The sequence below is a fragment of the Eulemur rufifrons genome, chromosome 8 (genome assembly GCF_041146395.1).
Source record: "Eulemur rufifrons isolate Redbay chromosome 8, OSU_ERuf_1, whole genome shotgun sequence".
Classification (NCBI taxonomy): Eukaryota; Metazoa; Chordata; class Mammalia; order Primates; family Lemuridae; genus Eulemur; species Eulemur rufifrons.
Genome location: NC_090990.1, coordinates 24,941,206 through 24,955,710, shown reverse-complemented (window position 1 = coordinate 24,955,710; position 14,505 = coordinate 24,941,206). Strand labels below are relative to the sequence as shown.

At 40.2% G+C, this 14,505-nt stretch overlaps 1 protein-coding gene across 2 annotated transcripts in view; it reads right to left on the bottom strand.

The window, feature by feature from the left end:
* The window catches only part of LOC138390577 (protein argonaute-4), a 34,488-nt gene extending 20,814 nt beyond the window's left edge, over positions 1 to 13,674 (bottom strand). Inside the window, exons 1-7 of one of the 2 annotated variants that reach the window (XM_069479754.1) lie at positions 13,656 to 13,674; positions 7,888 to 8,053; positions 3,593 to 3,713; positions 1,552 to 1,733; positions 1,234 to 1,370; positions 980 to 1,114; positions 203 to 290 (exon numbers count right to left, since the gene is read on the bottom strand). In XM_069479754.1, coding sequence (XP_069335855.1) covers positions 203 to 290; positions 980 to 1,114; positions 1,234 to 1,370; positions 1,552 to 1,733; positions 3,593 to 3,713; positions 7,888 to 8,053; positions 13,656 to 13,674 — 848 coding nt within the window. Of the gene's footprint in view, positions 1 to 202; positions 291 to 979; positions 1,115 to 1,233; positions 1,371 to 1,551; positions 1,734 to 3,592; positions 3,714 to 7,887; positions 8,054 to 13,655 lie in introns of those variants that run through there. The other variant, XM_069479755.1, reaches the window with a different exon arrangement.
* Between the last annotated feature and the right edge of the window lie 831 nt (positions 13,675 to 14,505).

Genomic DNA, 14,505 nt, shown 5'->3' with positions numbered 1-14,505 from the left:
AACACACTTCATTTATCCAAAAGTGATATCCAAATATCTCTGTCAAAAATATTTAAAACATGGTTTAAAGCTTTGGTGTTAAAGCGAAGATTCTGAAGGATCTTGAAAATTATAGTATGAGAAGCCAGTTTCTCAAATGGTTATAGTAGCTTCCTCTGTTACCATAAATGTAATCATGTTATTTTGTACGTGGTTAACATACGTTTGATGACTGGCTGGCCGTCTAGTCACATTACAAACTCGATATTTTCGTTTCATCTGTCCACAGTGGGTCACCTCAACTTTCAGAGCTGCAGTTAAAAAAAAAAAATAGACAAAACATCAGTATTAACTAAAATCATAGCAATAAAAACAGATTCAAAAGTTGCCTTCAAAAAGGAATGACATTATACAGGATAAAAGTTGAAAGAATATGGGGGCAATTTTATCATGTATAGGCAAAAAGCCTGAGCTAAGCAGAATAAATTAGAACCCAGATGATCTAAGATGCTCAACCTACCTTAATTTATTAATTCATTCAATAAATATTTATTAAGCATCAACTATGTTCTGATGGCTTATTCTCAGGTCTGGAGACAGCCCTCATGAAGCTTACTTTCTAGTGGGAGAAGATACTAATAACAAGTAAAGAAGAAAAGAAATTCCAAAAGGATAATAAATGAACTTCTGCTATTTTATTAAAATGGAAATGGGTAAGGGTAGCATTTACTGAGTGTCTGATATATGGCAAGTACTGTGCTAGAAAGCTTTATAAACCTAATTGCGTTTAAGTCTCACAACAGCTATACAAGACATAGATTATTATCTTTACCTTGGAGATGAATAAACTAAAACTCACAGTGGTTAAGGAACTTGCCCAAGGTCCCACTGAAGAACTGGCTTGGCTGAGACAGAAGCCCAGGTCCATGTGACTCCAAAGCCCAGGCTCCTTGCAGCATGGTGAGCTGCTTCTGCAAGACTAATCAATGCAAATACCTACCTCTGATTTCTTTGGTAAACTTGACACGCTGGGAGTCTGTTAGAGGTTTGGTCTGTTCATTGATGTTCTGAATGTCTAAAACCTCGCACATGAATTCAATGATGGGCTGAGCCCGGTAGAAAGCAGTTGCAGATACTAACAAATAGAGAAGAAGGATATTTAGCTTCAAGGGAAAAAGAAGGGCCAAAAACAAAACAAAACAAGCAAAAAACACACAGCAAAAGAGTTAACAGATAAAGAGTGTTCCATCCTACCATCAATATTGAGCATCATATTCCACATAGCAGGTCTCACAGACTGATGAAAGCCAAACCAAACCTCTCTGCCCCCTCCCAGAGGGTGGTAGTAACCTTCAGGGGGTGAGAAAAAGGAACGGCCCACTGGAGTGTACCTGCAGAAATAAGAATTTGCATGTTTTAAAATAAAAGCTTGAAGAGTCTTTCATTTCACTCTCTACTCTGAACTGAAATCAAATTTGAACTATGACTTATGCAGAAAACTTTCATGGCTCCAATGCAGCTTACCAAAAGAGTCTGACATTTGTCGGAAAGAATCCAAACTAAGGTACTAACCTCATGGAGGGAAGGTGTCTTGTGATAACATCAAGTGCTTGTACTGAGTCATCTGGGACTTCATTCAAGTGCCCAGCCAAAGCTTCTAAAAGCAACTGAAGGCTCACAACTGACACCCACTGAACAGACACTTTAAAGGTTTGGTCTTTACCCTCACCTGGAAGGGTCACCTCCATATCAACCTAAGGAAAAATGCATATATACAAACATATATGTTTATAAAGGCTGTAGAAGAGATCCCAAGAATATTCAATATGGTATATGCACAAGGACATTTATTTCAACTTTTTTTGTAAGTGTATAACATTGGAAACAACTTAAGTGTCTAACAATGGGAATAATTTAATACAGAGTATACAATATTATATAACAGTTAAAAAATAAGATAGATGCTACAACATGGATAAACCTTGAAAACACTATGCTAAGTGAAATAAGCCAGATATAAAAGGACAAATATTGTATAATTCAACTTATGTGAGATACTAGAATAGTCAAATTCATTCTGTTTGAGATGTTCAGTTTAGTGGCATTAAATACATTCATATTGTTGTACAACCATCACCACCATCTACATCTAGAACTTTCTCATCATCCCAAATAGAAATCCTATATCCATTAAACAATAACAGCCCACATCCTACAGCCCCCAGTCCCTGGTAAACATCATTCTACTTTCTGTTTCTATGATTTTGACTCCTTATCATAAGACACCTTTATGTATTTCTTATTTATACATATGTATATTTATGTATATTCTTATTTTTTGCATATCATTTCATGATTAGCTTTTTCATTCAACAATATGGGAGATGTCTGGAAGATCTTCCATTTCTACACATTTAGATTTACCTTATTGGTTTTTATTCAAATTCAAATTTTTTGTTGTAGTAAATTATACACAACATAAAATTTACTATTGCAATCATGTTTAAATGTACAGTTCAGGGGCCAGGTACAGTGACTCATGCCTATAACCCCAACACTTTGGAAGGCTGAGATAGTAGGATTGCTTGAGGCCAGGAGTTTGAAACCAGCCTGGGCAACACAGCAAGACCCTGCCTCTAAAAAATTTTTTTTTTTAATTAGCTGGGCATAATGGTACATGCCTGTAGTCCCAGTTACTCAGGAGGCTGAGGCAAGAGGATCGCTTGAACCCAGGAATTGGAGGCTGCAGTGAGCTATGATTGCGCCACTGCACTCCAGCCTGGGTGACAGAGCAAGACCCTGTTTCCAATAATAACAACAACAACAAATTTGTACAGTTCAGTAGCATTAAGTACATTCACACTGTTATGCATCCATCACCACTGTTTCCAAAACTTTATACTTTTCCGAGTACTGTATACAAACACATGTATAAGTAGCTAATGCTGATACACATAAAATATTTTTAAAGATACATACCAAACTACTATAGTAGTTTCCTTTGAAAAGCATTTCTAGATTTTCTGAATAAGTTTCTAATGAGCATATATTAATATATTACTTTTTTAATTTTAAAAATATATGTTTAAACAGTATTGTGGTATTATGAGTCATTTTCATAAGTGGGTATTATATGATTTTCTATAATCTACAAAAACTCATTGTTCAGATTCAGGTAGTACTTTTGTTAAAGCACATTGTCTCCAAAATTAAGGCAATCTTGGTGGGGAAAAACAGTACACTGTTAATGTGAGAAATTTGAAATATATATAAAGATGACATAATCCACCTAAATTCTAATGCTCATTTCATCTTCAATTGTCAAATAAATAAGAGACAAGAGAATACTATCATCATTACAAAAAGAATTGAAGTGTTGTTAAAAAGGAAACATTTTTAGATTTTTTATTGATGTATAATTGTTGCATATATTCTAGGGGGACATGTGATATTTTAATATCTGTATACAAGGTGTAATGATCAGATCAGGGTAACTGAAATATCCACCACCTCAAACATTTATGTTTTCTTTGTGTTGGGAAGAAAGGAAAACATTTTTATCATATGTAATTTTTACTAAATGACCTAAGTATTTTTTGCTGTTAACACTCACCCTATCCCGTCCAATTGGCAGTGGATGTGCTGTGTACATGTTCCTTTTGCCATCATAGCCAGGCTGCCGATCACCAAATATTTGCATCTTGAAGTGCCGCACCATTGTATCTACTACCTCCCTTCACAGTAATGGAGATAATGGCAGTTAGCTTTCAGAAATGGTGGACAATAAGGAAAGCATCACCATACCTTAATCACTTAAATTCGGTTCAATTGGAAAAAGTAAGAGTTAAGGTTACAATTGATTCAAGTAATTAAAATAGTTAACTAGAGAAAGATAAAGCAACTACAAGATGATAACAGAAAGGGGGAATAAAATGAAATAGCATAATGACATCATGGATACATTTATGGCATCCTCCCAAACTACTCTTTCCAAAATCTTCTCCTATGATAAACACAACCTTGTAAGAATAACTTATCTTGGGTATAACTTTGACATGGATGTTCACCACTGAATGATGATAAGTTTGCTATCAAATCAACATCTTTATTCAAAGTATACTGGTTTTGGGAAAGAGACTAGGCAAGAATTCAGAAATCTGAGGATTAATAAATATAATACACAAACAAATAAGTCAACCCCTTTGCCTAATGCTGGTGATTTATTACTCTGCACTCTCTCTTGTTTTATCCCAAAGTGTTCCCAAGCAGTGTAGACAAGGGAATGTTGTAAAATATTCTCATTCCAAAAAAAAGAAAATTACCAGTATAGTTCCTTTGTTTCTAGAATGAAAGCCTTTCTCTCAATTAAACATTCATAGCTTTACTTAAGTGCTCTTGCAGATATGCCAGATCACACTGCATGCAGACCCTGAAATAAATGGCAGTAGCAAGGAAACTAGAGTCTACAGTTTAAGATATGTACAAGGTCTGTGAGACGCTTGAATGCTACAGTCAACGAAAACTTAGGTGCTTTGACTAATCAGTGTTAGTGAGTTCCATGTGTGGGAACTATATCTTAAAAGTCAAAATCTGGACTCTAGGTCAGGCAACAGAGTGAGACTCTGTCTCAAAAAAAAAAAAAAAAAAGTCAAAATCTATCACAACTACCTAATGCATTAATATTACTACAAGGAAAATCTGTGGGAAAATCACATTTACAAACCAAATCATACAACTGAAAACAAATCGATGGAGAAATCTGGTATTACACCTTCCTCATTTTAAAAAGCTAACATTTTCATACTAGAAAAGGTTAATCTCTCATCTTACATTCTTAAATAAATTTTACAATGAAGAGATACTTTCACTTCTATTCTAATTTTTAATCTTCACAACAACCTTATGAGACAAGTAGGGCAATGATTATGGTCCTCATATTAAAGAAAAAGAAAAAAAAAAGAAAAATTCAGAATGGGCAACAATTAAGTATCCCTGGTCACACAATGATTAAGTGGCAGAGTTGTATGACCTTGGACAAGTCACTTAATCTTTCACAGTCTGTTGCTTCATTTGTAAAATTATGATGTAATAATGCTTCCTTCAAAAGGTGGTTGTTGTAAGTAAATAAATACACATAGAGTATTTATGTGTATTTACTGTCCCACAATAAACCTACTCTGATCTGCTCACAGATGTCATTCCAGGAATTTCCCTCTACCCTGAATCACCAAATTTTTCCTCTTTACTGGATTATTTCCTTTGGCATATAAATATGGCATAATTTCTCTCATCTTAAAGAAAATTAAACTTTCTTGATGTCACTTTCTCCTTGTCTGAACATCTCATTTCTCTGCTCCCTTTTGCATCAAAATCCCTTGAAGGAGTTTTCTCTAATTATTCTTCCCCTTTCTCTCTTGAACTTTCTCAAGTAAGGCTTTTCCTCCACCAAAACTACTCTATCAAGGTCCCCAATGAGCTCCAACTGCTAAATTCAATGCTCCTTGAACATTTGATGATACATTCTTCCAATGTAAAACATCTGTGGCCGGATGTGGTGGCTCATACCTATAATTCTAGTACTTTTGGAGGTTGAGGCAGGAGGATTGCTTGAGGTCAGGAGCTCACGACCAGCTTGGGCAATAGTGAGACCCCTGTCTCTACAAAACTAAAAAAAAATAGCCAACTGTGGTGGTGCGTGTCTGTATCCCAGCTACTTGGGAGGCCAAGGCAGAAGGATAGCTTGAGCCCAGGCATCTGAGGTTGCAGTGAGCTATGATGAGGCCGCTGCCCTCTAGCCTGGGCCACAGAGTGAGACCTTGTCTCAAAACAAAAACAAAAACAACCCCATCTTCTTCCCTTGTCTCTGGGGCACCACTCTCTGGTTTTCTCCTATCCCAGTGGCCTCACAGTGCCAGTTTCCCTGCTGATACTTCCTCATCTCTTTGATCTTTAAATGTTGGAGTGTCTCAAGGCTCAGTCTCAGAGTCTTATTTTCCCTAATCACACTCACTCCTAGCACAATCTCATCCAGTCCCATGGCTTTACCATCAATACGCTTATGATTCTCAAATGTTTGTCTCCAGCCTGGCTCTCTCCTCTGAATCCAACCTCATATGCTGTATTCAACTTCCTGCTCAACTCTCCACTAGCTATTCTAATAGACATCTCAACCCTGACACGTCCAAAATCCATGGGTCTTCTAACCTGCCACCCCCTGCTTCTGCTTCTCTCGTAGTTTTCCCCATCTGATAAATGGCGACTCCTTTTTTTCCACTTGCTCAGGACAAAAGCCCTGGAATTAATCATGACTCATTTCTTTCTTTTATACCCCATGTTCAATCCATCAGCAAATCTTATTGACAATACCGCCAAAACATTTGTTGAATCTGACCTCTTCTCATCACTATCACTTATACTACCCAAGTTTAAAGCACCATCACTTTTCACCTGAATCATTACTAGTGCCTCCTAATTGATTTCCCTGCTTTTTACCCTTACCCACTAGGGTTCATTTTCAACACAGCAGTCAGAGCAAGCCATTAAAAATCTAAGTTAGTCATGTCACAAGTCTATTCAAGATTTATCCAGCCAGAGTAAATGCTGAAGTGCGATGACAGCCTGCAAGAGTGCATGAGAGGGGCGTTCTGGAGTTTCTCCAACCTCGTCTCCTGTCACTCTCCCCCTCATTCGCTTGCTCCAGCAATACAGAACTATCTGCTGTTCCTTGAATACACCAAGCTACTGACTCTGCCTGGGATACTCTTCATCTAGATATCCCTCACCTCCTCTAGGTCAAATGTCACTTTTCAGTGTCAGTGAGATTTTTTCCTAGCTATACTACACACATATATCAGTGGCTTACCCCCATCCCCATTCCCTATCTTCCACCTCTACTTTATTTTTCTTCATTACACTTACTTTTGGTCTTCCCCATTAGAATATAAGCTCTTCAAAGATATAAACTTCTGTCTGTTTTGTTCACGTTAAATTCCCAGAGCATAGGACAATACCTGGCACATAATAAACACTCAATAAAATATTTCTTGAATGGATCAATTTTAGTCATTACTACTATTGATCTCAGTTATACAACAGCCAAACAATTATGGGCTTTACATGAGACTAAACTATACCAGAAAGCCAAATCATGGATCTATAATGAGAAAAAAAAAAAATCAAACAGCTCAAAATATTTCACTTGATAGCAAGAATTTTCTTAGAAAAGCAAGAATCTTAATATTAAAGATTGCTTGAGTATCACTAAAAGGGTACCAAGGAAAGGAAAGTGGATGTATGTTTAGCACACTGTAATACTATTTGCTGTAGGGCTGTGTTCACACCAGGTAAATTTCCTCTCTACAGACCAAAATACTTCTATCATCCCATCAAGACCCCTCTTGGGTAATGCTAGCAATAACTAGAGGTTCTCTCTGTGCTTACTTTTTTCAATATGCCAAGAGGATTCTTCTGTCTTTACACTTACATATTTCTCAACTCGCAAACCAACACTCAATAAAATTTAATTCATGATCAGCCTGAGCAACATGGCAAGACCCCATCTCATATAAATAAATAAACAAAAATAAAATGCGAATAGATAGTTCTATTTCCTATAGACACTAACGTCTTCGCTTATTTTTACAAATTTCTGCTACACTTGGTCAATGAAAGAGAGACCTTTCTTTTTCATTAAATAGGCATTTACTAATTGACCAATGATATATACAGCACTCTGCTAGAAGCTGCAGAGGATAACCAATATGAGACAGCAAATTTGCTCTTATGAAACCCACCATCTTAAAGGAAAACAACACCTACATGTTGGGTGAATTTAGAGAACAATATGATACATAAAAAATAACTTTTATGCACTCAAATATACAGAAGTCTACTCTTTCTAATCCTTACCTGTTGACTCTGCGGGGCCGTTTTTCTGGTTTAATGTCCACATCATAGTGATACACATCTATTTTAGGAATCTGAACCTGAAAATGATTGGCTAACAGTCGAATTGGTTTTCCAACAGTTCCAAGGCCAGGACGACGAGGTGGCTGGAACAGGCTGGTTGGAGGTCCTAAAGAGAGTGAAAGACATTTGCTGTGCTATTTGCTCATGATGATGATGATGATGATGGTGATAATGATAGGTGCAATTATTGAGAATTTATTATTACTGAATGTACTCTGATATAAAGAGTTTGGGTGTCTTTTGACTTAAGTTTTTCTGGATTTCTAAATATTTTGCCATGGTGCTACTACTTTGAATATGGGGACATAAAAATTAGACAGCATGATCAATTCCTCTCAGACACAGGCTACTGCATAGAACCTTTCATGAGCATACAGCTAGGCTTACAAAATCATGTGCATTAAAAAAAAAAAACCTCTAAACTCTGGGGGCCATCATCCTCGGAGTTGGAGATGATCCATTAATCTCCCACAAAGTACCCTGCATTATTATAGGTTGTACAGACAGAAGATTAAACACAGCTCTATCTATCAATTTATTTGCTAACTTTGATAGTGAAATAATAACCAATAGTGCTAAACCTTCTTGTCTATAGTCTGATATTTTTAGAATCTGAACAATCTGAGATCTCCTGATCATAAGGTCTAGTTTATTCAACAGAGATTTACTCATTTATTCAATTATTATATCGCTAATCTGTATTATGGACTCAGGAAAAAGACAGAATCCCTATTCTGAAGGAATCTACAGTCTAGACCAGTGGTTCTCAACCTGAGGGAGATTTTTTTCCCTAGGAAATATTTGGCAAATGTCTGGAGACATTTTTGGTTGTCACAACATGAGGAGTGCTACTGGCATCTAGTGGGTAGGAGCCAGGATATAGCTAACCATTCTACAATGCACAGGATAGCACTCCACCCCACCCCCAAGAATCATCCAGTCCAAACTATCAATAGTGCTGAGGTTGAGAAGCCCTGGTCTAGACAGAGTGGTCTTTCTAAACTATTTCATTGATCGTTCACAAGATATTCCACAAAAAGAAAGGATTCCATAAGTTAAGGAAACCTTGCACAATCTCTACCCTCTTAAAATTTCAAGGTATATTATCATATTAAATTCTCTAAAAAGTAATGTAATAAATAAACCTGTTTAACTTTAACTCATCATTTACCCAACTTATTTTTCCACAGAATTCTCTTTCTCTCTCTTTCAAAAGTGAACATCTATTAATATTCAGCAGAAAAGGGTTTTGTAGAACACAGTCTGAGAGATATTTGTCTAGAGAAAATCTTACTCCCGTTTGATGTTAATATCAAGTGGACACTGGCCTAAAAAATAAACATCTTTGCTGCTATGAATAGGTGTTGAGCAAAGTGGGCTGTGGTTACAATGGAAAGTTACAACAAGTTCTCTTACTGCAATGGCATTTCACTGAGAACAAAGACACTTCAATAAGGAGAGAAAACTTTGAAGCAAGAAGCCATTCTATCCCAACATCACTTAGGAAAATCAGAAAAATATACTTCAATGAAATTTGTATTGTCAAATCATCATATACATTGATTTGACAATGTATATGTAAAAATCTTTTTACATATTAAATTAATTGTTCATTCTTCCCCTAAATTTTACTTATCCTTCAAAATTGAGTTCAGGTGTGACCTCCTTGGAAAGGCTTTCCTGATTATTCCAGACTGGAGGATCCATCCTCTATGTTCCTAAGACTCTCTGTATAGGGGAGTACTTAGCACAAGTATGAGAAACCACTTGTCAAATTACTCTGTCTCCTCCATTAGGCTGTAAACTCTTAGAAGAAATGGACCTCCAGTTAATGATCTTCTCAATACTTAAGTCAACAACTAGCATGTTGTAAGAATTCCATAAATGTTGAACTGAACAGTATCAATAATTCCAGATAGAAACTAAACAGAAACCTAGTTGTCCCTAATACACAAAAGTTGACAAGGGTTTCTACTGTGTGTATGATAAGACAATTACAAACAAGGTAAGAAGTAAACAGTAAATAATGTCAGAGGCTATAGGCATTCTTAATTAACCCAATTAAATCATATAGATAAGTAAGCCCCCATAGTGCAAGGTACATGTAAGCAAACACTATATCATAAAGTTGGAAGAAATACAGCTTTATAATAGAAATTTGGAAAGAGAAAGTTGGATCAAACAACTCGCCTAAGAACATGACTTTAAGTTTAAACAGTGAATAGAATCCAAGTCTTCCTAACTCCCAGTCCAGTGCTTTTTCCCCCCAATATACTTCACAATCCTGTGGTATCTATACTTCTCTGAAATACTTGATATCAAAGGCAGAGGCAGACATATTGAAAGAAAAGGAATTAAAAATGGCAAAAAGTAAATATTGTGTATATCTCCTTCCATTAACAAGAAAGAAAAGTTAGAAGGTAAGTGATCACTTCTTTTAGCACGCTTATTAGATTTCTTTAGAAACTATATTCTAAAATTTTTCATTCCAAAAGCTGGCTTCTTTTTTCCTTTTTTCTTTTCTTTCTTTCTTTTTCTTAAACAACAGACATTTATTTCTCACAGTTCTGGAGGCTGGGAAAAAGCTAGCTTCTTTGAATTTAGCAAACTGTCTACTTAATGAAGCAATAAAGCACAGTGGCTAAGGTTCAGAAACCACATTACTGGGTTTCAATCCTGGTTTTACCTCTTCCAAACTGCATGACATTGGGCCAGTTTCTTGGCCTCTCTGTGTCTGTTTCCTTGTCTATAAAATAGGGATCTATGTGATAATAATAGCATCTATCTCATAAAGCTATTTTGAAGACTCCATGAAATGGTATATATAACAGATTTAACACAGTGCCTTGCAATCGTAAGTGCCCAGTAAATGTTAGCTATTATGATTGCACTTGTAAATGTTACAGCAAGTGCTCAAAGGTCCCTGGGTTTTTTATTAGGGGCATCACCCAAATTTGGTGACAAAGTCAGAAAATTACATTCTCTGAAAGGGAAACAAATATTACTTAACATATAATGGATAAAGTCAGCCTTAAATGAAGAAGAGGGCATTAGATCAGGAGTCAGAGGAACCAGACTCTGGTCTTCATTTCACCACTCAGCTTTGAGACTTTAATGAAGTTACTTATGTTCTCTGAACCTCACTTTTCTCATTTTTAAAATGGGGATAGGCCGGGCGCGGTGGCTCACGCCTGTAATCCTAGCACTCTGGGAGGCCGAGGCGGGTGGATTGCTCAAGGTCAGGAGTTCAAGACCAGCCTGAGCGAGACCCCGTCTCTACTAAAAATAGAAAGACATTATATGGACACCTAAAAATCTATATAGAAAAAATTAGCCGGGCATAGTGGCGCATGCCTGTAGTCCCAGCTACTCGGGAGGCTGAGGCAGTAGGATCGCTTGAGCCCAGGAGTTTGAGGTTGCTGTGAGCTAAGCTGACGCCACGGCACTCACTCTAGCCTGGGCAACAAAGTGAGACTCTGTCTCAACAAAAAAAAAAATAAAAAATAAAAAAAATAAAAATAAAATGGGGATAGATATCTGCCACCTCCCAGAGGATCAAATGAGCTAATAGTTATGAAAGCACTTTCTAAACTATAAAGTACTGCAAAAATAAAAGTTATAATCAGTACAACCAAAATAAGTGGTAATCTAATTAATTTTATTTCTAAGTACTGTCAGAAACTGAACCGGGGTGGAGGAGGACAGAGCAAGCCTAGAAGGCATCAATGATTGTTTAAGTGAGGAAGGCACAGAGCACTAGATCTAGGTGTGCTCTCACAGAGAAGCAGGAATGATTCTCTAGGTTCTAAAACAGCCTGGATGAAATATCTCACAAGGCTATCAATTCCCTTTGCTCTGATTCTATGCTTAGCAAGCAGCTTCTTGTTATTAATTGGGTTTCCAAGGTACTGCAACACCAAAAAAGGAGTTTGGTAGACAGCAAACAGGGAAATATTGCACTCAACAGAAAAGATCTATGTGACATTTTTGCTTATTCACTAGTGTCTTATAACTGTGGTTAGTGAGAATTAATTTTCTGCAATCTGAATAATCCTGTGTGAACTGATTAAGTCCTCAAACCCGCAAAAGCTAAAATCAAGCCAAAAAAAGAGTCCCTGGGCAGCTAGCTCCTAACATCACCGGGTTGATCCTTTCCATGAAATACAACTTTTGCACATAGTTACATAGTTTCTTTTGATATCAGCTCATAAATGCAACAGTTGTTTCAATTATGAATTACTCACCAGAGGAGGGAAGAAACATTTGTTGAGCATCCATAATGCACTAGTCTCTACAAGAAGACTTCTCACATACATTGTTTCATTTCATTCTCACAACAATCTTGCAGCACATAATTATAATTACCCGCAATTTATAGATGAGAAAATGAAAGTTCAAAGGAATTAAGTAATTTGCCCAGGGTCATACAACTATTAAATTACTAGATTGGATTTGAATAGAAGTCTGTTACATTCCTAAAGACCTGACCATGCCTTTAGCCAGGGGACATACCTGAAGTAAACTAACATAATACACTGAGGTTTATCAAATAATATTAATGTGACAAACCAATTTATTTTTAAAAGGCATACGAAATTTGATTATGAGAACCTTTAAACAACACTTTAAGCAGCAAATTAAGGTGGGGTTTAATCACCCAGCTATGCAAACAAGTTCTAAGAGAACAAATCTGCCGTTTCCAAACTCAAATAGTAAACCTAATTTTCTATGCACTAAAAGAATGAAATACTCTACAACTTAAGTAGATACGGTTTGAATATTAAAGTTAATTCCACCACAACCCCTAAACCCTGCCCTACTTAGCCAAGGCATTAGAAACCTGTTGGGGTTTGAGGTGGGAGCACAGGCTCCAACACTCAGAGCATTTGTTCCAGCCTGGAGTGGTTCCTCTGGTTTGGGCAGAGTGAGGGAGATGTCCAGAGGCCATCCATATCCACAGCAAATTACAGTTTCCAAAGCACTTTCTCCTTCACTTGATCCTCACAACCGCTCATAACCCAGTTAGAGAGAACTCGGGGCAGTAACTCCTGTGTCGCCCAAAGGCTAGCCCAGACCACTCTGGGACTGACACGCAGACTGACAGACAGATGGAGGCATAGGATCTTGTTCTTCAAGACTTCAGGGCCTTTGAGAAAGGGTGGGCATTTTGTCCCTGAGCCTTCAAGGGTCATGAAAGGTGTTTTGGGGGAAGTTCTTCTTCCTTATCTGAAGGCTCTCGACTGTTTGCCAGTGCAAAGAAAAACAGGGGTGCGGTCCAAAACCAAGACTACTGCTGGTAGTAGGTAGGGGGGCCCTTCCCGGTCTGGGCCAGGCCTCCCCACACACCGGGCACAGATCGTCCCCCTTCTGAGGCCCAAACTACCCTCACCGCGACCCCAGATCACAGATCACCTCCCCGAGGTTGGGTCAAGTCTCGCCTCTACCCGCAGGCAAGGGTCACCTTCCCGGGCCTCCCTCCCTCAGACCTCGAGGTTCGGCCCACGACTCCAGGCTGGGGCGCGGTCACCGCCCCCCAAGGCCCAGGTCAGCTCCCTCCGCCCTGTGCAGTGGGGCGCAGTCCCCTTTCCCGAGGCCTGGCAGCCCGAGCCCGGGTACGCGCGGACCGGCGGGGCGACGGGCAGCTACGGTCCCGCCCGCCCGCCCGTCGCGGGCCCCCGGTCCGGCCCCGGCCCGAGCGCGCTCCTCACCGGGTCCCAGCGCCTCCATGGCGGCGGCGGGGGCCGCCTCGCCCCGGTCCCCGGCGCCTCCCGCTCCGGGCCCCGCCGCCGCCGCCGCCGCCGCGTAACGCTTGCTCTCCGGAATATTGGCGCTGGGGGGGGCGCCGCGGAGACGCGGGCGCTGGGCAGGGGGCGGCGGCGGCGCCCGGCCCAGGGACGGGGACCCGGCTCCCGCGGCTCTTCCGGCCTCAGCGACAACAAAAACAATCCCCGCCGCCTCCGCCGCCGCCGCCGCCGCCAGCCGGAGCGGGAGCGGGAGCCGGCGCGCGCGCCCGCCGGGCGGGGAGGGGGCGCGGGGGTGCGCGCGGCCAGGGGGCCCGGCTGGCGGAGGGGCGTGCGCGGCCCCGGCGCGGGGTCCACCGGGCCCGGCGGGGGGCGGCGTGCGGCGGGCACGGGCGCGCGCCCGAGGGGGCAGTGCCCGGAGGACGTGTCGGGCACGCGCCCGCTGGCCCGCTCTGCTCTGTCTGCCTGAGGCGGCCATCCCGGGGCAAACGGTTCTGGGGGGGCTGCATGCGATCCCCCCAGGGCGTCGCGATACGCGGTTACCTGCAAAAGGGCTGTATTCCAGTCCCGGCTGACCCACAGATTCAGTTCTCCACTTCTGCCGCGGAAAGTGTCCTGTTCACATCAGGTACCTCTGCCTTCTCCCATCTCAGATCGCTTCTTTCATCCCGTCTTTTCCTGGGACAGATAACACTAGGGTCACCTTAGTCGCAGCAGTCCTCCTTCGTTCCTTCATCCAACACCACACACCCAATTGCTCTTCCCTCCCTGTGCAGCCGGAAGGCACCACGGGAATGGACCCTGATGAATGATGCAT